Raw genomic sequence first — 25,778 nt, 5'->3', positions numbered from 1 at the left:
CAACTGGTATTATTTTAAAAGGAAAAATCCATATCCCTCTCAGTTTAGGTTCCCTTTCAGTCCATGGTTAGATTTTCTGATACTGTCTAATATAAATAACTATAAATTATCGGTTGCAAAATCTGGTTAAGCTGCAAAAACTTTCTCCACAGGGGCCCTTGATTCCCTCAACTGGACTAACGTCCAAGTATGGTAGTCATCTTACACAAATGTGTATCCACATCCCTCACAAATAACACTCAGCTACCTCCACATCTCCATCAGAACCAAGGTCAGCGGCGGCTCATGTGTCCCGCCCCCAGCTCTCTGCCTGTAAGCACGCCCACCGCACGCGGTAACTATGGTGACAGCTGCTGCTTGTTTTGGTGCAGAGAGGGGAGGAGGAGAAGCGATGGCGGCGGCCGGTGATGGTTGCGGGTCTGAGCCCTGAGCTGTGTCCAGCAGGGAGGCTGCACGGGATCGGTAAGAGCGCAGCACACCACACGGGGCTTGCCAATGCATGCTGGGAGATTGTCCACACCGCTGCTGCATAATGTCTGCGCGCTGCTCTGAGCCTGACTGCTGTAGCCAGTGCCAGGAGTGACTTCCAGGGACAGGATCGGTGCTTATTGTACAAATTCCAGGAACTGGGGACTTGAATGACTTCCTGCTTGTTGTATGACTTCCAGGGACAGGAACGAGGGATTTAAAGTGATTGCTTGTTGTATGACTTCCAGGGACAGGAGCTGGAGACTTGGAACTGTTGTATGACTTCCAGGGACAGGACCAGGTGTTTGGGTGACTGATTACTGTATTACTTGCAAGACATGACCTTATATTTAATTGTATGACTTCCAGGGACAGGACTGGGGACTAGGTATTATTATTTGCATAGTTCAAACATCTTTCACAGCGCTTTTCAGAGTATATATAGTCTTGTCACTAACTCACAATCTTTACTATAGTCATATGTCTATTGTAGTCTAGGACCAATTTAGGGGGAAGCCAATGAACTTATCTGTATGAACTTGGGATGTTGGAGGAAACTGGAGTGCCCGGAGGAAACGCAAGCAGTCACTGACTTCTCCAATGCGTAACACGCAGCTTCTTATGGTGCTTTATAGGACAGCTTAGGAGAGTATGAGGCCGTCCTTCTCGTCTGCTCACCCCGACAATCAAGTCGCCTCGCCCAGGTGGGCGGAGCTACGCAGCTTGAGTTTCCAGCCACGCTTTCGCGCTCTGGTGAGCCTGGCGTCTCGTGCACCGGCCGGTCTCCCCCGTCACCGGCCTCTCTGGATGAACATAGCTTGCCGGTCTATGCATAGAGCAAGGCGACTTGATTGTCGGGGTGAGCAGACGAGAAGGACGGCCTCATACTCTCCTAAGCTGTCCTATAAAGCACCATAAGAAGCTGCGTGTTACGCATTGGAGAAGTCAGTGAGACGCCAGTATCCACGTTTGGTGAGACCCACCCTTTACTTCCTATATGGATATATGAACTGTTATGGTTTCTCCAAGGAATTGGTCTGTCAGCCCCAGCTACATGGACATTGAGTGGGGTCATGAATTGAGTTCCACTATCTGTGGCTAATACCTGGAGTCCAGTTGGATTGTAGATTTCTTAAGGGGGGCCCCCACCAAAAATCGTGCTGATATACAGGGCACCAGTATGCAAGCGCGGGATGATTGGTGTATGCATGTGTGAAATTATCCATGTGCAATATCTAATTGGAAAATGTATTATTCATTGCTGATTTGATAGCTATAAAGCCTTTGCTTATGCAATTTTAATCATTGAATCATAAGTGCTCCATCCACATGTGTATTTTTGGAGATTCTTAATGTTTTCCCCCTTTTTGATTAATAAATTTTGATACTTGGCATATTAAAGAGAATCTGTATTGTTAAAATCGCACAAAAGTAAACATACCAGTGCGTTAGGGGACATCTCCTATTACCCTCTGTCACAATTTCGCCGCTCCCCGCCGCATTAAAAGTGGTTAAAAACAGTTTTAAAAAGTTTGTTTATAAACAAACAAAATGGCCACCAAAACAGGAAGTAGGTTGATGTACAGTATGTCCACACATAGAAAATACATCCATACACAAGCAGGCTGTATACAGCTTTCCTTCTGAATCTCAAGAGATCACTTGTGTGTTTCTTTCCCCCTGCATCTCTCATGCACTGAAGTTTCAGGCTGCTTGTTTCTTCCTGCAAACAGCTTTGCCCTTGTCTGTAATTCTTCAGTATGTGAAAGCCCAGCCAGCTCAGAGGAGGATTTATCCAGCTTGTAAAAGATAATAGAGCAGAGAGAAGCTGCACTAATCTAAATAACACACAGGCAGTGTGCAGAGAGGGGCCTGGAGGGGGGAGATGCATCACAGAACCACAACACTGAAGAACTTGGCAGCCTTCCAGACACAGGCTGACAAGTCTGACAAGCGAGAGATAAGTTGATTTATTACAGAGATGCTGATAGTAGAAAGTGCTGCAGTAAGCCAGAGCACATTAGAATAGATTTTGGAACTTGTAGGATGGAAGAAAACCGGATGAAATTTTTGTTACAGAGTCTCTTTAAGGTGGCTGGTAACCCATATCTTCTGTATATCTGACTTGGAATGACTGCCTGCTTATTGTATGACTTCCAGGGCCAGGACCTGAGGACTTGGAGCAACTGTTTCTTCTATGACTCCCAGGGACATGATCAGGTGCAATTATAGCAGTGTTTCTCAACAGTGTGATAGTATGTGCCTGTTTATAAATGACTGTTCACCCAGTATCCCCTATTGTTGGCAACATCATCTCATGTACCCCTTGAAACATACTGTACATATTTGCTGGATTGTTCCATAAATGTGCATGAATGATTTCTAAACATTTACGAATGTTCTGAATTTGCAAACAATTCTTATTCACTTGTAACATAATGTATAACACCTATAATGAACTGTCTGCTACAAATGTAAAGGGAGCCTGAAGTCAAAATAAACTTATGATATAATGAATTGTATGTGTAGTACAGCTAAGAAATAGAACATTAGTCGCACAGATTTGAGTCTCATTTTGTTTTCAGTACAGGAAGTTAAAGAAAACCTGTATTGAGAAAAACCTCCCCTGGGGGGTACTCACCTGGGGTGGGGGAAGCCTCCGGATCCTATTGAGGCTTCCCCCATCCTCCTCGGTCCCACGACGGCGAAGATAAAGCTCCCCGAACAGCGGGGATTCAAATATTTACCTTCCCGGCTCCAGCGCAGGCGCACTATCGGCTCTCTGCCTCGGAGATAGGCGGAAATAGCCTATCACTGTTGGCCCGCTCTACTGCTCAGGCGCAAGTCGCCTGCACAGTAGAGCGGACCCGACGGAGATTGGCTATTTTCACCTATCTCCATGTGGAAAGCTGCAAGACCGCCCCCGCTGGAGCCAGGAAAGGATGAATAAATCAGTGCTTATCAGGCTTGTCAAGGCAGTATTCCGGGACACTTCGGGGGAGCCAGCGCTAGACTGCCTGCAGCTACAGGGGAGGGGGAAGCCTCATTGGGACCCTGAGGCTTCCCCCTCCCAAGAAGAGTACCCCCCAGGGGAACTTTTTTTTTATACAGTCTCTTTAAGAAAATTCAATTGTTTTCTATGCAAAAGCGCTTCTCTGAGCTCTCAGACCCAACTTGGATCAGCTACAGTGCTAAATTCTTCAGCACTTCTACATCAAAGAAACAGTGAAAGACAACTTCAGATAAGAGTTTACTGCTGGGAAGTTCAAAGGGTCGCTCTGCTTTGTTTCATAGTTTAAAATGCAGAGTGTAGTTTGTAAACTGCAAATATTAGAGAATGATGCAGTTTAAAAAAAAAAAAAAAAAACTAGAACTTTTTTTTTTTCTTTTGCTGCTAATGTTCTATTAATTATCCGAACTACACACAATTCATCATAATTTTTTTTTATTTTTTTTTTGCTTCAGTGTCACTTTAAGTACCCGATTTTAAAGGGGAACTGAAGAGAGAGGTATATGGAGGCTGTCATGTTTATTTCCTTTTAAGTAATACCAGTTGCCTGTCAGCCCTGCTGATCCTCTCCCTTTAATACTATTAGCCATAGCCCCTGAACAAGCATTCAGCAGATCAGGTGTTTCAGTGGCTCAGACTTTAAAGTCAGATCTGACAAGACTAGCTGCATGCTTGTTGCTGGTTTTATTCAAATACTACTGCAGAGAAATAGACCAGCAGGGCTGCCAGGCAACTGGTATTGCTTAAAAGGAAATAAACATGACAGCCTCCATAAACCTCTCTCTTCAGTTCCCCTTTAAGAAAAGTACCCCTTGGGGTAAACACACCACATGTTGAGAACAAATGTAATACAGTACACAATTTTCACTGCAGTAAAGAATCAATTTCTTGATGGAGCATTTGCTGGTAAAACACAGACAAGATGATCGCGTGAACAAATCTAATTGAGATAACTCACTTGGCTATGCAACCTGCTGTGGAAAGTGCTGACATTTTAAGAAAGCTGGCAAGCAGGCAAAAACCTGAGCCAGAAATATACAACAGGGAATATCAATAGAAATGTACCAAAACGGCTTCTAAGCACTTTCCAAACATAAATCTAAGACATTTCCCTGGATCAGGGAAATCTCCCACTGTTATGAAGGCTGTTATGTCTCATGACATCTGTGGCATTGGGTGACCGGCGGGGTACAGGGACATCTGGAACGCTGCTATGAAAATCTATGTACTGTCAGAAAACAGATTTCAATAGCTTGGTCCCAAAATGGTTAGGAAAAAGGCATGATCATCGGGGACCAGATCAGGGGCCATGTTGGTATTGGTGGAGAGTGTGAATGCAATTTGGACAGGAGTACCAATATTGGACTAGCACTTTAAGTGTTAAAAGCAGTGGTCCTCATACTACGGCCTGCAGGCCAACTGCAGCCCTCTGAGGCTTTTTCACTGGCCCCCAAACACAAAATGTATAACTTACAGATGTGGCCAACTGCAACTTTTAATGTCGGAGCCCCGCATATAGAATAGCAGTGCTGGCACCACCCATCTACATACTGCAGAAGCCAGCGAGCAGTCATTCGCTGGCTTCCAATCCAATTCTGGATCAGGTGACATTGCTGTCCCAACTGGACGGCGGGTTGTCACCTGGGTATTCTTCACTCACTGGTGCACAGATGTACTTCAGGCACCGCATGACTGAATGGCTGCTGCTGGGAGTTCTCCTCTGGGGGAAATAAATACCTAGATTCAATGCAATGTTTTTCCACATCATTTTATGTATGTACCAGCCCCCCAGCAGTCTGAAGTATGTTGACCTGGCCCTTGACCAAAAAAGTTTGGGGACCCTGGTTAAAAGGGTTCCTCCTCTCATGAGCCATGTTTGGAGCTCAGTACTCAGCCTTCAAACTCCCCAGATCCTGACTCAATTGAGCACATTTGGGCCACCGCAGTTGATATCCCATTATGCTTTTAACTAAAATACTTAAAGCGTACATCCAGTATATAAGACAGAGCCTGTCATGCCAGATGGTGCTGGTCATGCCATGAGGCAGGATTAAGGGGTCTCAGTGTTCATTACTTAACCGGTTGGCCGTAATTCAGTCAGGTGAGCGCTCCGCCCCCTAGAAAATGCAGCCATGGCGGGTTTTTCAATCTTCAGCCGATGCTGTGGACTCCCCCATCTGCGTTGCCACAGTCCGCCCCCAGCTCAGTAACCTAATTAGTGGATGTCGAGCTGCGGGCAGGCTGCAGCAACAGCGGAGGAGGTTTTTTGAAGAGCTTCAGAAGACCTTGGAAACATGGTCAAGAAAGCATTGCCAAGGAGGAGGGCAGAGAGTCACCTGCAAATGCATTACAGCCAATCAGGTAAGTAATTAACTCTGAGACCCCCTTCTAATCCTCCATCAGTAAAGGTGCCCATACACTCGTCATCATAGCAGCAGATAGATCATCAGATTGATTTCTTATCTATCTGATGTGTAAAAGGAAAATTTTTTACTAGAATAGAATTCCAATAGATTTCAGTTTGAAATCTATTGAAAAACGATCTGATGGCATTTTTTTTGCCATCAGATTTCCATTAGGGCCAGTGCGAAATAATAAGTAATCTCAACAGATAAACCTAGATTTTCCACCCTGCCAGTTCGATGGAAAACCATCGAAATCGGCCGTCGATCGGTCGATTGGCCAACTGATTTGCAATTGATCAATCGATCGATTTTGATCGATCGGTCGGCCAGAAAATCGGCTGAGTGTATGGGCCCCTTAAGGCTAAGTACACACATAAGATAAAAGTCTTTTGAAAATCAAAGACCAATGTTCCCACCTTCCATGTAGGATGAGGGCCAACAGATTTTGTATACTAAAGCTGGGTACCCACGAGATAAATCTTTGAAAGGTGGAAGATCAAATCTGCAGATAATCTTTGTAAAAATGTTTACAAAAGATCTCAAAAGAGCCAGACGAAAGATATTTCTCTCTCAGTCTTTCAGATTCGTCCTGGTAGATCTGATCTGCAGGTCACTGTCCGTTAAACAAGGTGTATATGAGATCTCCAGATATCATAGACTATGAATGCATTTTCCAGGAGCTGTTCTTTTACAGGAACTGATCTTTTGCATGTGTGCAGCATCTTTATAAAGATTAGTCTTTCAAACCTCCCTGACAAACCTGTGTCAGATGAATTCCCCAGTTTGCAAAGACTTTTATCTAATAGGTGTGCTCGGCTTAATAGAATAGACTATGTAGGTTTGCTCTCATAGTACATGGAAGGGGGTACATTTGGTCTGTGATCTTTCATTTTCCTAACTTTTATCTCATGTGTGTACTTAGCTAGCCTGGCATAACAGGCTCTGTCATTTAGGCTGTAGATATTCTTTAATCAGGTTTGTTTATATGAGTTATCATTTGTGTCACCTCCAAGCTTACTACAGTAGAGTCTCAGTGATTGGATAGTGTACCAGTTAAGGGCCCTGCCTCTGACACAGGAGACCAGGGTTTGAATATTGGCTCTCCCAGCACCTATTCAGTAAGGAGACTTTGGGCAAGATTCCCTAATACTGCTACAGCCTACTGTTCTAGTGGCTGCAGCTCTTTCGCTTTAAGTCCAAAAGGAGAAAGGCGTGATATAAATGTTCTGTATCTTGCCTTATCCAGGATCGGCTAATGCTGGATAACTGTGCTTTCTGGTTGCTTGAAACTCAATGTTATAAATAGGCCTAGCTAATATAGTACTGTACCCCGATCTATATACATACCATGAGCTCTGTATTAAATGTTAGAATACGGTGATTGAAAGTATATTAACCTTGGGGGAGCCTTGCTGCCCAGTCTAAGCACAGCAGAGCCCACAAACAGCCTAAGATGTTGGTCTTCTCCACAGTGAGTATTGCCGGTGATTTTGCAGTGGACAGTTAAGGTTAGGCGTAAGGAGGGGGGGGGGGGGGTAGTAAAGGTTAGGCACCATAGTGGGGGGGTGGCAGGTTCAGTGTGAAAATAGGCTTAGGTTTAGCTTTAGTAAATTATCAGTATTTCATACCAATTTTTTTTACAATTGTTTTTACACTCTAATAGCAGGATATCAGCAAGTTTACTACTAATATTAATATTATATTATACTATTGGGTTTCCTGGGCACCTTTTTTTGACGTACACAACTCCACTGTATAATGCAGTGGCTGTAACAAGTTGTGGTACATCTGTAGCCCAACAGCAGTACCTCCTGGGATACGCACATTGGGCTTGATTCACAAAGCAGTGCTAACCTACTTAGCACGCCTAAAGACTTTTGGGCGTGATAAGCATTGCACTAAGTAGGTTAGCACTGCTTTAAGGGAAAAACTTGCGCGCAAAGTCCAGTGCGCGCGAAACGTCGCATAGGGTTTAATGGCACTGCGCGCGTAAACTTTACGTGCGTACAACTTCGCGCAAGACTTTGCGCGTGAGTTTATTTTATCATGCCTAAACTGAGTTTAGGCGTGATAGAATGGGTTGTTGCTGTTTAGTAGTAAATGTGATGGGATAGTGAGAGGAGATCCCATAGTAAAAGCCCTTTACAATCTGAGAGGGGTGTCCGTAGTATTGGAAATACATCATTTATACAGGGTTATTTGAGAATCATGAGTGTAACGTACAAGAAGCATCCTGTGGAATTATTCATTGGCAAGCGTGCTCAGGTGGGACGGTGACCTTGCCGTGTTCCTGCCATGTACAGTCAGCCAATCGTCTCCTTTACATCACTAATTAAACCGCATCGATTAGATAAGTCTCACTGAACTGAATTTGTATGGCCAAATGAAATTAAGCTTATTTGAACGAATGTGTCACATCTAATGGCACAGCTGTTGCAGCTCATTGCATGGTGAAAGGCAACCACAAGCATGACACAAAATACACATGTCATCAAGCCAGAAAAGTACTTCAAACCTTATCTCAGGGCCAGAGTTTATTCATATGTACGGTTCTCCCCAGGCACTTTTAGCTGGGTGCTTCACCCGGCTAGTTTTGGTTAACACCCGGCTGTCATTGCTCACCTCCTATGCTTTGAGCAGAGAAACAATGGCCCTGCATTCTCTCATCGCGCCCCACCCGGCTACTTATTCATGCCACCCGTGTGGCAAAAACATTTGGGGGTACACTGATATGTTTTACTGAATCATTAATATGTATACAGTATATTATTTATAATTCAGTACAATTGCCTGCACTTGGGTTCCCCTTAAAACCATTCTGTATATGTTCTGGACCAAATTACTATAGCACACTATGGCGCTGTTGAGTATTCAGCTCCACCCTGATCTAGCGAAGGTAATCCCTATTACATCTGGGAATGTCACAACCGTCTTCTGAAGCCCACATGTATGAGCCTAATGTAACACTGTAACATCTTTTTTTCTTGTACTACTTTTTAGCTGACCCGTTGATTGTGATTGTACAATCTTATGTTCCTACCACATCCATGTAGTATAGCATCAGCAGGTGGGATTTACTGAGCAGATTGCCATCAAGTGACATAGTTGTGATGCATGGGAACAAGACTCTGCAGTCAAAGCTGTATAGTGTAATGGTCGCTTTTACAGTTATACTGTGATCATTGAGATCCAAACTATGTAATATTGTTAAAGAGAAACTCTCACGAAAATCTTAACATTTAAAACACATACAAGTAAGAAGTATATTTCTTCCAGAGTAAAATGAGCCATAAATGACCGTATTTTTCAGACTATAAGACGCACCTAGGACAAAAACCAGGGGGGAAAAATATACAGGTCCTTCTCAAAAAATTAGCATATTGTGATAAAGTTCATTATTTTCTGTAATGTACTGATAAACATTAGACTTTCATATATTTTAGATTCATTACACACAACTGAAGTAGTTCAAGCCTTTTATTGTTTTAATATTGATGATTTTGGCATACAGCTCATGAAAACCCAAAATTCCTATCTCAAAAAATTAGCATATTTCATCCGACCAATAAAAGAAAAGTGTTTTTAAAACAAAAAAGTCAACCTTCAAATAATTATGTTCAGTTATGCACTCAATACTTGGTCGGGAATCCTTTTGCAGAAAGGACTGCTTCAATGCGGCGTGGCATGGAGGCAATCAGCCTGTGGCACTGCTCAGGTGTTATGGAGGCCCAGGATGCTTCAATAGCGGCCTTAAGCTCATCCAGAGTGTTGGGTCCTGTGTCTCAACTTTCTCTTCACAATATACCACAAATTCTCTATGGGGTTCAGGTCAGGAGAGTTGGCAGGCCAATTGAGCACAGTAATACCATGGTCAGTAAACCATTTACCAGTGGTTTTGGCACTGTGAGCAGGTGCCGGGTCGTGCTGAAAAATGAAATCATCTTCATAAAGCTTTTCAGTAGATGGAAGCATGAAGTGCTCCAAAATCTCCTGATAGCTAGCTGCATTAACCCTGCCCTTGATAAAACACAGTGGACCAACACCAGCAGCTGGCATGGAACCCCAGACCATCACTGACTGTGGGTACTTGATACTGGACTTCAGGCATTTTGGCATTTCCCTCTCCCCAGTCTTCCTCCAGACTCTGGCACCTTGATTTCCGAATGACATGCAAAAGTTGCTTTCATCCGAAAAAAGTACTTTGGACCACTGAGCAACAGTCCAGTACTGCTTCTCTGTAGCCCAGGTCAGGCGCTTCTGCCGCTGTTTCTGGTTCAAAAGTGGCTTGACCTGGGGAATGCGGCACCTGAAGCCCATTTCCTGCACAAGCCTGTACACTGTGGCTCTGGATGTTTCTACTCCAGACTCAGTCCACTGCTTCCACAGGTCCCCCAAGGTCTGGAATCGGTCCTTCTCCACAATCTTCCTCAGGGTCCGGTCACCTCTTCTCATTGTGCAGCGTTTTCTGCCACACTTTTTCCTTCCCACAGACTTCCCACTGAGGTGCCTTGATACAGCACTCTGGGAACAGCCTATTCATTCAGAAATGTCTTTCTGTGTCTTACCCTCTTGCTTGAGGGTGTCAATGCTGGCCTTTTGGACAGCAGTCAGGTCCGCAGTCTTACCCATGATTGCGGTTTTGAGTAATGAACCAGGCTGGGAGTTTTTAAAAGCCTCAGGAATCTTTTGCAGGTGTTTAGAATTAGAGTTAATTACTGTATTTTTCGGACCATAAGACGCACTTTTTCTCCCCCAAAAGTAGGGGGGAAAAGTCAGTGCGTCTTATGGTCCGAATATTCAATATTCGGCACAGTGCTAGGTCTCCCCGTCTAAGCTAAAGTGTTCACTGCAGCAGCTGCTGACTGCAAGCGCAGCAGAGGCTCTCACCACTCCTGCCAGCGTGCTCGTCATCCATCTGGTTTCCTCTCAGGGCTTCTATCCACAATTGTTTCCCCCTCTTTATGACCCCAGCGCCACCAGGTCACAATGCGAGAAAGCAGGAGGAGTCCCGACACGGTGAGCGGGTACGCTCACTCCTGAAGTGGATCGCTGGACACATGTTTTAATCCGGACTGCGGGCATCCCGGCTCCATGACCCCAGCGCCGCTACATCACAATGCCAGAATGTAGGAGGAGTCTCAGCATGGTGAGCGATACGCTCACTCCTGAAGTGGATCGCTGCCCATATGTTAATCAGGACTGCGGGCATTCCGGCTCCATGACCCCATTGCCGCTAGATCACAATGTGAGAACACAGAAGAAGTCCCAGCACGTTGAGCGGTACACTCTCTCCTGAAGTGGATCACTGGTTGGAAGTGTCCCGACTCGTGGGGGTGAGGGCAGGAGGAGTGCCGGCATAGGGTGTGCAGACAACACTCACTCCTCAATTGCATCGCTGACAGCCAATGGAATCCGGACTGTGGGCAGGAGTTGGCGCGATGTGTGAGCATACAGCTCACTCCTGAATTCACTGCATTCACGCAGTGATTAGCCCAAATGGTCCCGCCTTCAAGACCATCGGCTCCTGTAAGAAAGCAGAGTAGTGGCTGTGATTGGCAGCTCCACCTGCCTGATTGGCCACAGGGCTCTGCAGGCAGGATCTGAAGCTACCGCTACACTGCAGCTCCCAGGACAGAGGGTGAGTGATCCCAACACAGGACACACTTAAAGAGAACCTGTACTGAGTAAAATTATTTAAAATAAACACATGAGGTAACTTCAAATAAATATTACATAGTTACCTTGCCATCCGTTCCTATCAGAAGCTCACCATTTTCTTCTGACAATGATCCCTTCCAGTTCTGACAACATTTTGTCAGAACTGAAATATACCAGTTGCTGTCAGTTATATATCAGTTGCTGTCAGTTACAGCTGAGAGGAGAAATTATGTGTCCATGTTTCCCTATGGATCATGTGGGCGATATTGCAGTTTAACTGTGTGCTGACCAGGAAGCTGTAATGGGGTAATGGCTATTTTCAAAATGGAGGACGGAGAATTCCATTGATCACAGTGGACAAACAGGACGCAGGAGAGGAAAAATAGATTGAACAGTAGACTATACAGGAGGTAAGTATGACTTGTGTATGTTTATTTTGACTTTTAATTTTCAGTACAGGTTTTCTTTAAAAAACAGTGCGACAGAGGACATAGGAAGGACACAAGAGGACATAGTAAGGACAGAGAGGGAAACATAGGAAGGCTACAGAGGGTTGCAGAAAAGGACAGAGGAGGACATAGGAAGGACACGGGGGACATAGTAAGGACATAGGGGGACATAGGATGGATACAAGGGGACACAATAAGGACAGAGGGGGTCATAGGAAGGATACAGGGGGACACAGTAAGGACAGAAAGCGAAAAAGGAAGGATACCAAGTGACACAGGAAGTACAGAGGAGGACATAGGATGGACACATGGTGGGGCATATTAAGGGCAGAGGGCGGCAAAGGATGGCTACAGGGGGACACAATAAGGACAGAGGGTGACATAGGAAGGATACAGGGGGATACAGTAAGGACAGAAAGAGACAAAGGAAGGATACCAAGTGACACAGGAAGTACAGAGGAGGACATAGGATGGACACATGGTGGGGCATATTAAGGGCAGAGGGCGGCAAAGGATGGCTACAGGGGGACACAATAAGGACAGAGGGTGACATAGGAAGGATACAGGGGGATACAGTAAGGACAGAAAGAGACAAAGGAAGGATACCAAGTGACACAGGAAGTACAGAGGAGGACATAGGATGGACACATGGTGGGGCATATTAAGGGCAGAGGGCGGCAAAGGATGGCTACAGGGGGACACAATAAGGACAGAGGGTGACATAGGAAGGATACAGGGGGATACAGTAAGGACAGAAAGAGACAAAGGAAGGATACCAAGTGACACAGGAAGGACAGATGAGGACATAGGAAGGACACAGGGGGCATATTAAGGGTAGAGGGGACAAAGGATGGATACAGGGGGACACAATAAGGCCCGGTTCACACTTGCGGTGGCCCTCCGGAATCGCCGTGCCGGAGCCGCACCGCCTGCAGAACGGACGGAACGGACGCACGGCATAGCAATTAAAGCCTATGCGTCCGTTCACATGGGTCCGTTCTGCAGAACCGGAGCCGGACCGGATCCGGGCCGGATCCGGACTCCGGCCTCCGTTCCAACATGCGCTATTTTTTCATCCGGCCCCTCCGGCAGCCGTATCCGGGGCGGAGCCGGACTGCACCATCCGGCCAATACAAACAAATGGGAACCGGAGGCCGCACAACACACTGGCTGAGAAATCCGGATGTTCTACCCCACCTCCTATGCGGATTTTTGCGGCGATATTGGCTGGGGACACATGGGCAAGCATTTTGGAGTGGAGCAGCACGAGCTGGAGGTGTTGGCAGGATGTTGGCAGCATGTCGGAGGTGGAGGTGAGTGCTAAACAGCAGAGGGCCTGATTCCACAGGTCCCCCTTCTGCTGACCTCCCAGACCCCAACATTTTTTTTTTTTTTTACGTTAACTTTGCCAAACGGATCTGGATCGCATCCTGATTACCACCTAATGCAACCTGACCGGATCCGGATCGGATCCGGATCAGAACCGTACGGTTCCGATCCGGATCCGGTCCGGATCCGGTCAGGTCATCCGGTCCGTTTGGCAAACAACCGCTAATGTGAACCGGGCCTAAGGACAGAGGGTGACATAGGAAGGATACAGGGGGATACATTAAGGATAGAAAGGGACAAAGGAAGGATACAGAGTGACGTTGGAAGGACAGAGGAGGACATAGGAAGGATACAGGTAGACACAGTAAGTACAGAGGGAAACAAAGAAGGACATATGAAGGAAACAGAGGATCACAGAAAGGACAGAGAAGGACACGGTACACAAAAGGTACAAGGGGGACCTAATAATTGAGGGGAAAAGATCTACAAGATGCTCCTGGACCATGGATGCACCAGGATTATTATAATTTTTTTCCCCTGACTTTTGTCCTCTAAACCTAGGTGCGTCTTATGGTCCGGAGCGTCTTATAGTCCGCAAAATACGGTAGTTGATTCAGATGATTAGGTTAATAGCTCGTTTAGAGAACCTTTTCATGATATGCTAATTTTTTTAGATCGGAATTTGGGGCTTTCATGAGCTGTATGCTAAAATCATCAATATTAAAACAATAAAAGGCTTGAACTACTTCAGTTGTGTGTAATGAATCTAAAATATATGAAAGTCTAATGTTTATCAGTACATTACAGAAAATAATGAACTTTATCACAATATGCTATTGTTTTGAGAAGGACCTGTACAGTACTTTTCTCCTATGTTGCTGTCACTTACAGTAAGTATTAGAAATCTGACATTACCGACAGGTTTTGGACTAGCCCATCTTCTCATAGGGGGTTCTCAGGGTTTTCTTTATTTTTAAAATGGCAGTTGCTCCGTCTAACTGCCAAAGTGGTGTGCAGGGAGGCTGGCCAGCATCTTTGTATTAAATCATTTTCAGGGAATGTCTTTATAAAGAGTAAAGGCCATGCTGAGAATCCCCTATGAAGAGATGGACTAGCCCAAAAACCTGTGGGTAATGTCAGATTACTACCTACTGTGACAGCAACATAGGAGAAAGGTAATTTATGGCTCATTTTACTCAGGGACATAGGTACTTCTTATTTGTATGTGTTTTTAAATTTTAAGATTTTCGCGACAGTTCCTCTTTAAGGTGCCAGATCTCTCTCTGATCAGAGTGAGATCTGTTGGCTGCCCATACACCACAGGCTGATTCCCGATTGATTTCAGCATGGCCTTGTGACACCGCCTGGCCACTGTCCCCCAAAATGTTAATGTTCCCGGCACCCCTGGTGCCCGGGCGTTCAGATCTCACCTGCTCCAGCTGCCACGACTGTCTAGCTGCTACCGGCCTCGCCCGCTGCTTCCCCAAGAGCACCGCCGTCACACGCAGCCACCACGTGGTAGCCATGTATAGGTTGATTGGGCCGCAAAGTCGCTGTATTACCACCTTTAGATTCCCTCAGGCTTGATTAATGGCATTCAACCAATGTCTGAAAACGTGATCAGCTTGTGGGGAAATCTTAAAGCGAGCGCAGCACTATATGACATATCGAGAGTACAAAACCATGCAAAGCACTGTCTTCAGTTGGTTTTGATATAAATCCAGTTGAAATCTGCTGAGAATGGAGGCTGCAGTATTGATGATTGATCCTCCCCAATTAGTGTTGTGATCCGAGAGTATCAGCGGTTGGATGTGGCCATTACTGGTCTGTGTGGGGCCAGTTATGCAGTTATGGTTGACCCCACCTCCTCCCCCTCCTGACTGGTTATTGACTGGCTGCTGATAACAGCCTGTAGCCGACATTTCAAGATGATAAATGTGAAGGTAGCATTTTCAGTGTACCTGTCCCTGTGGAACACTGAGCAGCACAGCAGAGGTTCAGCTGACGCATGTTGCTGATGCTGGCAACACAAACATGCTCTGGAAAATCAGTTATAATAGAATTTCAATTACCACTAAGCTGAGGTATTAAGTGAGGCTCTGAGACTGTGTGAACAACTGAGGAACTGGCAAAGAGACGTATATTCTGCTGCAGCATGTGATGGGAAATAGAAGGTCTGTGGAGACGGTGGGAACTGTGAAGGATTCATAGAACAGTCCTGTGTTTGAGGTTCTAGTTCATAAATATAGGAAAGGATTTTTAGTTTTGTTTTATTAGCCAGAGCAACAAATCATATCTCAGCTGTAATCTTCCTTCTGCAGTACCTTGGTGATAAAGACAAGACACCCAATACAAAGACAACCTTAGCTTCCACCTCAATGATCCCTTTACCCGCCTAATATGGTGTGTGAGCTCTAACTACAACAAATAGTCAGCTAAATACAAGCATTCAGGTTTTCATATCGAGCAAGCCCATAGCTACAGCTGTTCAGTTGCCTGGCACTGTCTGTGACCCAAATTAAAGGTGATAAAATTGTAAAATTTAAAATTACATTACCTATAAGATGTACAGTTGTTCCAGAGTAAAATGTAAAGTAAATGACATTTCTGTGTAGATTTCACTAAGTGTACTTGAGACGGGTTACATAGAATAATTCATACTTACCTGGGGGCCACCTCGCTGTCCCCTCAGACGGCTGTTAGTCTTCAATCTTGTCCGCTAGAAAGGCTTCAGTTGCGTCAGTCGTGCTGCATTGCACATGCGTGGCCTGGCTATGCGGCCCCCGACGCTGCGAGCGTTCTGCGCCTGTACTTCCTACGCAGACGCAGAATGCCTGAGCGACCTTGTCCGCTGGCTGTACATGTGGTAAGACAATTAAAAACAGCTGTGAATGGCTGCAATAAGAGATTCATTAATAGGAGTATACTTTATTAGCCATGCTTTACTCAGGGCACTTCCCCACTTTCTCAGCAATTCCTCATGTGACATGGCCCTTATTAACACCAAGGAGCCAAAGACAAGTGTTATAAAGTAAAGCAATGGACAGAGCAGGAGCTGCCAGACATTGGCACCAGAGTAAAGGTGGCCATACACTAATACATGGCCACCAGATTTGACCTCCAGATCAAATCTTAGGGATCAAATCCTTCCACACTGTGTACACAGATTTTCTACTGAAAACCCTTGGGTGTGGGTGTGTGTGTGTGTCTCCCGCCCTGAGCCTTGCAGAGTGTTGACTGTGTCCCATGTCAAACACTAGAGGCCTGAGGCCTGGTGGCATATACCTTATGTGACCACACACAGGTCTCTACTGTTCAGCCTCTAGTGTCACTATAAGCATGTGGAGCTGTTCAGACATGTGCCAACAAGCCTGCTCTGTCCGATTTCCATAGTGTCTGTTGCAGTGATGGCACGATTTTTTTTCGGACACTAAACAGAAGCCAGATGTATCATAATAGCAGTGTAGCTATATAGGGTATGCCCAATGCAGCAATCACAACGGAGACACTCTGAACAAGGGGTTTGTTCCGTGAATGCATGGCACAGCAGTTGTCCTAGAGTGGCCCGAGCCTTAACCAGTACACTATACAGCATCTGGAGATAATGGTAGTGATAAACCAATGGGCAAGACTTCTGACATTACAGCCTCTGATTATAAGGGCTACGATGTCTTTAGTCCTGCTCCCGACACTACTAGTGATCTGTCTAATTACCGAGGATAGCTTTTATGAGCACTGCAGGGGTAGATGGAAAACCACATTCTGGGCCAGTGCACACCAAAAAGCGCTAGCGTAATCGCAAACGTGCATTGCCTTTTGAAGTGATTTTGCGATTCTAGGCATGTGCCTGGCGATTTCATAATCATGCTTAGGGCCCTTTCACACCAGAGGCTAGTTTCGGCGTTTTACAGCCAAGACCATAGTTGGCGTTTTCCAAGGTAAAATAAAAGTCCATAGACTTTCATTTTACCTTTCACACCTAAAGCAGCTTTTTTGGGCGTTGCGTTTTGAAGCTCCCTGGAGCTTTTTCAGGACTGTTTACAGCCGAAGTTGGCTGTTGGCGTTTCAATGATAGTCAATGGAAAACGCCAACTTCAGCATTTTCAAAGCGTTTTCAAAGCGTTTTACAGCTGACTTGTTCACTTATTTTTATAGAAAAAAAAAGAGGACGTTTTCATATGAGCTGTAGAATGCCTTGAAAACACTTTGAAAACGCTATGTATTGGCGTTAAGCAAAAGGCTGAGTTTCAGCCTTTTCTACCGCAGCCTCTAGTGTGAAAGAACCCTTAGGGATTTTCTGAGCATTTTGGTGTAGCGGTTTTTATTTTTTGTTACGGTAAAGCTGTAACTGAACAGCTTCTGTAACAAAAATGCTTGGAAATTCACTCTGTTTCAGTGCTTTTCAGAGCGATTTTCTACTTTCCTATACTTAACATTGAGACTGAATCGCCTCAGAAAAGTGCAGAAACGCTGTAGGACCCGCGTTTGGGTGAAAATCGCATCGCTTTGGTGTGAGCCATCCCATCAAATACATTAGCCAAGCACTTTTCAAAGAGTTGGCGTTTTTAAAAGCGCTTAGAAGCACTCTTGGTGTACACCAGCCCTTACATCTGATCATAGTTTCAATTAGCATGAGTTAAAGTGGAAACGGACCGATAATAGTTTTTGGATTAGGAGTTTGACAGGTCCACTCTGTTTGGGGGGCATGTTGTGTGTGTGTGCTAACGTGCGTTTCTTGCTTGTATTCCAGGGTTATCTTAGAAGACCATCCAATGGCTGATATAGATAATTATTTACTGTTGGGAAATCTGGAAGATGGAGAGGAGACTGTGGAGAAAGTCTGCTTACCTCGTGAGGGGAATGAGGAGAAAGTCTGCTCACCTCGTGAGGGGAAGGAGGAGAAAGATCTGACTGAGGCTCTCCTGGGGATCAGCGAGAGGCTTCCTGAGGAGGAACACAAGTCACTGGAGTTACTGATGGGCACGGGATGGGAAGAGGCGGTGAGATGATACTTTATCATCAGATTTCCAAGGCAAAATGCGGGCATGCAGGGTACAGGCCAAGCATGCTGTCTACTGTATATATTATTACACATTAAGAGCTGACCATACTTTCATGAGGAGGACAAAAGGGGACAAGCATCAGGAGCCCACTTTGGTGTAGTAGGTTAGGTTAGACATAGGTTGGTATGTAAATATGTGAGATAATGCTCACAAAGGTGGGTTACCTGCAAGGTAACCACTGTATAGGCAGGTGGGGAACTTGCCCTGTCCCCACTTAGGGATTAAGAAGTCTCTCTCCGTAGGCAGGAAATAGGGTAAGAGATCCCTTCCACCAGGGTGGATAAACCATTTATGAACAAAAGAGGCGCCAGCAAGTATAAAATAAACTGATTTAAAAATGGTAAAAATAGGGAGATAGTGGTGAACTTACTGTCCTACAGAAGACTCAGCAGATATCGATATAACAATAATAATTTTATTTCCAGTACTCAAAAAAAAAAAAAAAAGTGGTGGTGAATTCACCGATCCCCCCCCCCACACACACACACACCTTTGCTGCAAATCCCCCCTCTGCACCTTTTTTTGGAGTACAGTAATAGAAAAAAAAGTGGTAAGGCTTTGTCCACACTATGCTGATGTGCTGGGCATGGTGCCGGCAAATGCCTCATCTCCGTCCACCGCATAAACCCCTAGAGTCTCTGTTGTGTCTGTAGCATCAGACATGTAGCATTGCTATAATGACATGTCTGACTTGCGTCCGGTGTCCGTGCAAATTGTGCTAGTCGGGACTTAGCGTGGTGATTGCTGGAGCAGATCCAATGCATCCATTGATAACAGACATGCACAGATCCTATTAATAACAGTGTCCATCAACATGTCCTTTTTTCCGCTGGTCTCCGATCAGGAAAAAAAAAAAAGTCAAAAATAAGCGTGAACCAAGCCTAATTTGACTCCCTTCTACTCCCAAATAATGGACACCAAAGAGTGATTATTTTGCAGATTGCAACATTCTTGCAGTAAATGTCTGATATAAATTGGGCACGACGTTACAAGGAAAGCGTTGATTTTCAGACCTTATGAAAAATGTTGGCACAGAACAATAACTACCGGTATATGTCTTGTGAAGCACTCCTCTATGCTGTTCCAACGACGTGCCAGGCCACGGTCCAGCAGCACTCAGGACCAGTCAGTATAAATGGCAATTGTAGATGAAGCCGGCACCATCCATTAATCTCAATGCTCTTTTATTGATAAGATGACATTACAGTATAAAAGCGACAGTTCAAGGCTTTCCGCCTCTTTCTCAAGCTGAAGCTGTATGTCAAATGTCAGTTACACAATCACAACGTATGACTTGTTTATAGAGTACACATGGTTATGAGATAGCCAATGATACTCCAATATTCAAACTCTCCAATCATAATAGCCCTATGTCTAGCGGACCTGATGGAGAACTGCTAGGCTACTCAATACATTGGCCCAATCAAATAGATTCCCTCTCACCTTCAAAACACCCACCTTGGCTGCGAGCAATCCGCTCCGTGGGTCTACACTGACCTGACAGGAGACATGCTAATTAGCCATGTGAGCCTGATAGTAATGTCCTATTGGACGTGTGTGCGCAGTAGTATGCGACTGTTGAGCCGCACTGCGCAGGTGGCACCTGATTGGCTGCGGGCTTCTGCTCCTTTACCAGCATGTGACGCGGGCGGATGTTTACAATAGGTCACTACAGGTCTCACTGGGCGTGCAGAGGACGTGCATGCGTGCGACCAGACGCACGTCATCCCATATTGTCCCGTCAGGTCCGCTCTGGGCGGAGCTGGCAGAGCGGAAGTGGAGGTGTAGACCCATGGAGCGGATTGCTCGCAGCCAAGGTGGGTGTTTTGAAGATGGGAGGGAATCTATTTGAATGGGCCAATGTATTGAGTAGCCTAGTAGTTCTCCATCAGGTCCGCTAGACATAGGGCTATTATGATTGGAGAGTTTGAATATTGGAGTATCATTGGCTATCTCATAACCATGTGTACTCTATAAACAAGTCATACGTTGTGATTGTGTAACTGACATTTGACATACAGCTTCAGCTTGAGAAAGAGGCGGAAAGCCTTGAACTGTCGCTTTTATACTGTAATGTCATCTTATCAATAAAAGAGCATTGAGATTAATGGATGGTGCCGGCTTCATCTACAATGGCACAGAACAATAAGCAATAGACACACTGGATACTAATGATGAGCTTGAATCGCACGGCATGATTCACAAAGCTTTTTCACCTGTTTGCCTTTGTTTTCATCTTATCTATGTTACATGTTTAGGTTAAGAGAGCAAAAATATAATTTAATTAATGCAAGAAAAGTGATATTGAAAGGAAATTAATCAGTAACAACTAATTTATTTGCTTGTAAATGTGCTGAAACGTTATCATCACTTAGGTGATAAATAAGTCATTTATGAGAAGTTTTGTGAATAGAGCCCATTGTAGTAATTTTGCAGCAAAATTTGCAATTATGATGCGAAATTGTTTTGCAAAATTTCAGACTGCTGCAAAATTAATTTTGCTGAAGAAGTAAAATGCAGGGAATGCCCTTCCTGTGCACATGTACACCAATCATAGGTTTAACGTGTACCCCAGGTGAACCAAAGTTGGGTCAAAAAGCACAAACTTAAGCCTGATACACAAACTTTGATTGACCAATTTTACCACCTCCGTGTAGTATGAAGGTCAGCAGATTTTTAATATTATGAACATATTATGTAGGTAAACACTCTTACTACATGGAAGTGGTAAAATTGTTCAGTGGTTGGCCAATCAAAATTGAAGGTGTGTACCAGGCTGTACCTAAGGTGAGGGAAGCCTCTGGAATTTGTAGAAGCTTCCCACTCTGTCCTCCAGACCTCGGTTGCCGCTCGCGAAGCCCCCAAGAGCTTATTGGATTGAAGCGCTCCTCTTCATGCAGGAGTGCGGCCGTACTGGTGCGGTTGCAGCATGGCTGTGCTTGTGCATGAAGTGGAATGTGGGCAGGGGCGAGGAGGACGGTGTGAGAAGCCTCTAGGATCCAGAGACTTCTCTCTTCTTAAGCCTTGTACACACGCTTCACTGAAGCTGGCTGAGGCAGCCAATGACCACCTCAGGAGATAATAAAGCGGGTGTACTGAGGTGCACGACCCACGCCGCTCCTCTGCCTGCCATGTGACATTGCGAATGCACCATCCTGTTGTCTCCCTGCATAGCAACAGAATGCATAGTCAGCTAAACAGCTGACTCCCGTATGTGCTGGCCAATCCAGCGATGTCTCTCAAGGTGATCAAGACCTGATTCCCAAAGGGCAACATCCATAAAAGGTGTGTACACATCTTTAGGCGAGTGTGTTTTTCACCCGGGGTTCACATTAAATAGGTAATCAATGTGCATGTGTCTGAAATCCTTGTGCAGATTTAGACACAGCCTTGCTGTAACTGTCTTCTGTTTTGTTGGCCATTGTAGGTATGTGGTTGGGGCCCAGTTTCAGCTACCGCCTGCCTGTACCCTCAGAAGAAACTGAAAAAATTAAAAGCGGCTGAATCTGCAGACTGCCTTCTGTGCCTAGACCTGTATATTGTCCCGGATAACAAAGATGGGACATCATGTGAAACAAAAGCCATGCTACAGGACAACCACAAAGAGACAACTGTGGCTGAGCATAAACCAGGCCAGACCATCACACCCCCAGCAGAGGAGGATCTGCCCTCTGGGTTTACAGATCACTGCCCTTCTACTGGCTTGGTTGCCACAACAGAAACCCATTGTGATACCGTGAGCGAAGTGTCCACTGCTGAACAAAGACAGACCAAGAATGCACAAAGAATGTCATCTCCGCTTACAGGCAGAGTCATTCCAGTCTGCACAAACTGTTACAATACAAAGGAGTTTCCCATGTTTCTGCCGCCTCTAAAACTGGGCACTGACATTGGGCATGCTGAGCACATGGCAAGAAGAAGGGAGTTCCTCATGCAGCAACTTGAGAAGCTTCCTTCAAAGGGCTTTGTAGGGGGCGCTCTGGCCAACCAGATCCTCAGCAATACTGACCTGAGGGCAGACAGGAGACTCCTCCAAGTGCTCAGCGAGCTCCCGCAGGAGCAGCCAAGTGAGCCGGAATCACTGACCTTTCCAAAACGACACATGAATGAGTCCGACCATCTGCAGTGGCCCAGATCACTCCTGGAGCACAGACTGAATGCTGCCACCGATGGCCATTACTCTGTGAAACACCACGGTAACCCTGCATCTATGGGCTTCCTCCACACCAGAACAATACAGAACAGGCGTAATGTGCGCCAGGACACACGGACTCTCAATGACACCAGATCCAGAAGAGCAAAATCAGACACAACGCCGCTAATCAGGAACACTGTATTGCCCTCTCTGACTGTAACACGGGTAGAGATACCGCCGAGAATAAAAATGTGCTGATCCTGAGTATGAATGTGATGCTCCAACCTGAATGTTTAAAAAGGAACTTTACCGAAAAATAGTAGTTTGGGGGGGGGGGGGGGGGGGGGAATCAATACATTAGAGAGAGAGAAGTAAAAAAATTAGAGGATATCAAGAACTGATTGATCCTTGCCTTGTAATTTGTTCATGTTGGTTGACCCACTGTGAGCCTGCAGGTCAGTCTCCAAGGTAAACATTACCATTGGAAAGAGTATCGGCTACTGACTGAAATGAAGTTCAATCCTGTTCCTCTTTTTAAAGAAAAATCTAAAGTAAAATTTGTCCAGTTTAACTTACCAGGGGCTTCTTCTAGCCCCCTGTAGACCTCCTGGTCACACGCTGTCATTCCACTCTGAACCGTTCTGCAGTAGTGTTGTCCGGATCATGAACGATTCGGATCTTTGATCCGAATCTATTTTGTGAGTCGAATCATCAGAATCATCAAAATGAGTGCTTCGGATCGCAAAGGGGGCGGGGCCAGGAGTGACACACCCCCTCTCAGCGGGCAGCGGGGTCCTGGAAGCAGAGCAGAGATGGATCGCTCTGTTGGAGGGGAGGCAGCCTTGCAGGGAGACAGGTAGATGAGAGAGAGGGGACATGGGTGCCACTGCCAGATATGTGTAGAGCACACATACTGGCTGAAATGTGCTGCTTATTATAGGCTGTCTGTTCCGTAGTTGTGCACAGTGAACACATTGGAAACTTTTGGCACAGCTCAGTAACGTTGCAGGCAGCATGCTGGGCTAGGACAGGGCAGGCACTGTGATTGTAGGGCAATATGATCCTCCTGCACTGCTCTAAACAGCTGCACTTTACTCCTGGGAATGCTTTGGTGAATGGGAGTTGGGAGTATACAGATGAGCATATAGGTGAAATATATGTAAAGCATATGATTGCAGCATATGGGTATTGTGTGCAAACAAACATTTCTGCTCTCTGCTTGTCCCTCCTCCCTTCTCTGTCCACTCCCTGCCCTCTGTCCATCTTTTCCCCTTCTCTGTGTGTCCACCCCCTCCCCTTCTCCTGTCCTGCTAGTCATTTCACCCCCGAATGCTTCCCTTGTAAAATGATCCGAGATTCGGATCAAAGATCCGGATCTTTTCAATGATCCGATTCGAAACATCCGGATCATTGAAAAGATCCGAACTTCGCATCTCTATTCTGCAGCTGTGCCCCTTTGAAAGCTGTGTGCCTCTCCGTTTGAGGTGCGCCTCCCCGTACACGCATGCACAGAAGGCCCTGACCTAGTGGGTGTCGGCGATCCTTAGAGGCTGCCAGCAGGACCCCGAAGGATCAGAGCTGTGCCGGGGGACCAAAGTTACTTTTAGGGCTAGAAGAAGCCCCAGGTAAGTAAAACTGAATTTTTTCCTAGCCTTGTGAGTACTTTAAAGTCACCCATTGTAGTTTGACTATGTGATGAACCAATCATAGGTTGTAAGTAGGGATGATCAATGACATGCAAATCATTTCCCCTAACATTCAAATTTCATGTAAATCATTTGCAGTTTGAACTTGAACCAAGAAAAATTGACAGGAAGTTATTCTGATGGGTCCAGTTTCAATCTGCAGAACATTTACATGAGATTTGAATGTTCCGATAAATGATTTGCATCTCATTGATCAACCCTAGTGGAAACGTATCTACTCACAACTATTTACAAATCCACCTCAGATTTGTAGGCTCTCGTGTTCTCAGGAAGACGTTAAGGTGTCCATACATCAGGCAATGTATGGACAGATAGACCAAGAGAGAGATCTGTCGGCTTCCCATACACCACAGGCTGATTTCCAATCAATTTCAAGCCGAAATCCATCAAGAATCAGCCTTGTGGCGCCATCTCACCAGCCCGACGCTGTCCCCCCAGGTGCCCAGTACACTATATATTACCTCTCCGCGTCTGCTGCTGGCTCCGGGCGCTGTCCTTCATCCATACACGCACCTTACGTGGTTGCTAAAGTAAAGTGGGCGTGTGTGACGTCACGTGACCGCGTATACGCTGGCAACCACGTGGGCCGTATATGTGCGAAGGACAGCGGCCAGAGGCAGCAACGGATGTGGTAAACTAATGCATAGCGTACTGGGCACCAGGGGGACAGTGCAGGGGGTTTTGGCGCCCATCCCGATATCTGTCGCCGTTACTCGCTCGCACCCAACCAGCCACAATGGCCCGACGACTTGCAGCATGTGCAACCAATTTTGACCAGAAATTGGTCCTGCACCTGGCGGCAACAATTTTCTTCTGATAATAATCAAATTGGACAGTCAATCGTCCGCCAAGTCGCTAGCTGTATTGCCAACTTTAGTAGCTTAATCGTAACGGGTGGAAGATTAATAACCACATTATTGACAAAATCTGGTAGGAATCTTCAGGATACTACAATGCTCACTATGCTCCCATCAGTTTCCAGCACAGGTAGTGTGATGCCAATCATTTCCATCAGCATTCAAATTCCCTGTGAATTATATGAAGGCTATCTCCAGAGTCTCACGGCACTTGGCTGATATAGCAGCTGCAGCCTGGCAACAGGGCACTGGTCTTTCCTGCTGAATCAGGCAAAAATGGCGCTGGAAATTTTGGTGCAGCCGGTGCTGCCATAGGCCATGTGAGTTACCGCTATAGCACTGCTCAGTGAGTAATTTGGATGCCGTCAAAAGGACTACATGTTTTATGACCATTTTATGACTACATTTTGAGGAGATCCTTATTCTGTTGTCCATAATCTGCAGGGATAAGGAAGATCCAATTTCATAGGTTAACTGTCTCAGAGTGTTGGGGGGGGGGGGGGGGGGGGAGGAGTGTAAAGCAGCATACCCCAAACACCCTGGTTTTGCAATTCTGATCTTGCTCATCCCAAATAATACACAAAGGCCTTTATTTTGCTCCATGACCTTAAAGAGAACCTGATACAAAAAAAAAAAAAAAAAAAAGATATGTATATCATACATACCTGGGGCTTCCTCCAGCCCCTTTCGGCCTGATC

At 45.6% G+C, this 25,778-nt stretch overlaps 1 protein-coding gene and 1 long non-coding RNA gene across 7 annotated transcripts in view; one reads left to right on the top strand and one right to left on the bottom strand.

Annotated features, from left to right (window-relative positions):
- LOC137538210 (uncharacterized) overlaps positions 1 to 15,134 on the bottom strand; it is a 52,692-nt gene extending 37,558 nt beyond the window's left edge. The window contains exon 1 of the long non-coding RNA XR_011024712.1: positions 14,750 to 15,134. This is a non-coding gene — a long non-coding RNA (uncharacterized lncRNA). The remainder of the gene's footprint in view (positions 1 to 14,749) is intronic.
- C11H16orf46 (chromosome 11 C16orf46 homolog) lies at positions 346 to 22,781 on the top strand. Of its 6 annotated transcripts, XM_068260245.1 has the most exons (4): positions 346 to 462; positions 2,629 to 2,688; positions 18,070 to 18,319; positions 21,810 to 22,781. In XM_068260245.1, exons 2-4 carry the CDS (start codon positions 2,666 to 2,668, stop codon positions 22,773 to 22,775), a joined length of 1,239 nt encoding a protein of 412 aa, XP_068116346.1. In that variant the 5' UTR covers positions 346 to 462; positions 2,629 to 2,665; the 3' UTR covers positions 22,776 to 22,781. The 6 variants fall into 6 exon arrangements, with proteins under 6 accessions (XP_068116346.1, XP_068116348.1, XP_068116349.1 ...); XM_068260247.1 differs by lacking the exon at positions 2,629 to 2,688 and having other exon boundaries at positions 347 to 462; XM_068260248.1 differs by lacking the exons at positions 346 to 462; positions 2,629 to 2,688 and adding an exon at positions 14,362 to 14,494.
- The last annotated feature ends 2,997 nt before the right edge of the window (positions 22,782 to 25,778 follow it).

Source organism: Hyperolius riggenbachi, chromosome 11, assembly GCF_040937935.1.
Source record: "Hyperolius riggenbachi isolate aHypRig1 chromosome 11, aHypRig1.pri, whole genome shotgun sequence".
In the NCBI taxonomy this organism is placed as follows: Eukaryota; Metazoa; Chordata; class Amphibia; order Anura; family Hyperoliidae; genus Hyperolius; species Hyperolius riggenbachi.
This window is presented reverse-complemented; position numbering and strand designations above follow the sequence as displayed.

What these genes read in the sequence shown, in the direction of transcription:
- C11H16orf46 (XM_068260245.1), top strand. Translation starts at nt 2,666, where the DNA reads ATGACTCCCAGGGACATGATCAG. An exon ending in ACTCCCAGGGACATGATCAG is followed by an intron (nt 2,689 to 18,069) that starts GTGCAATTATAG and finishes CTTGTATTCCAG; the next exon opens with GGTTATCTTAGAAGACCATC. An exon ending in GCACGGGATGGGAAGAGGCG is followed by an intron (nt 18,320 to 21,809) that starts GTGAGATGATAC and finishes TGGCCATTGTAG; the next exon opens with GTATGTGGTTGGGGCCCAGT.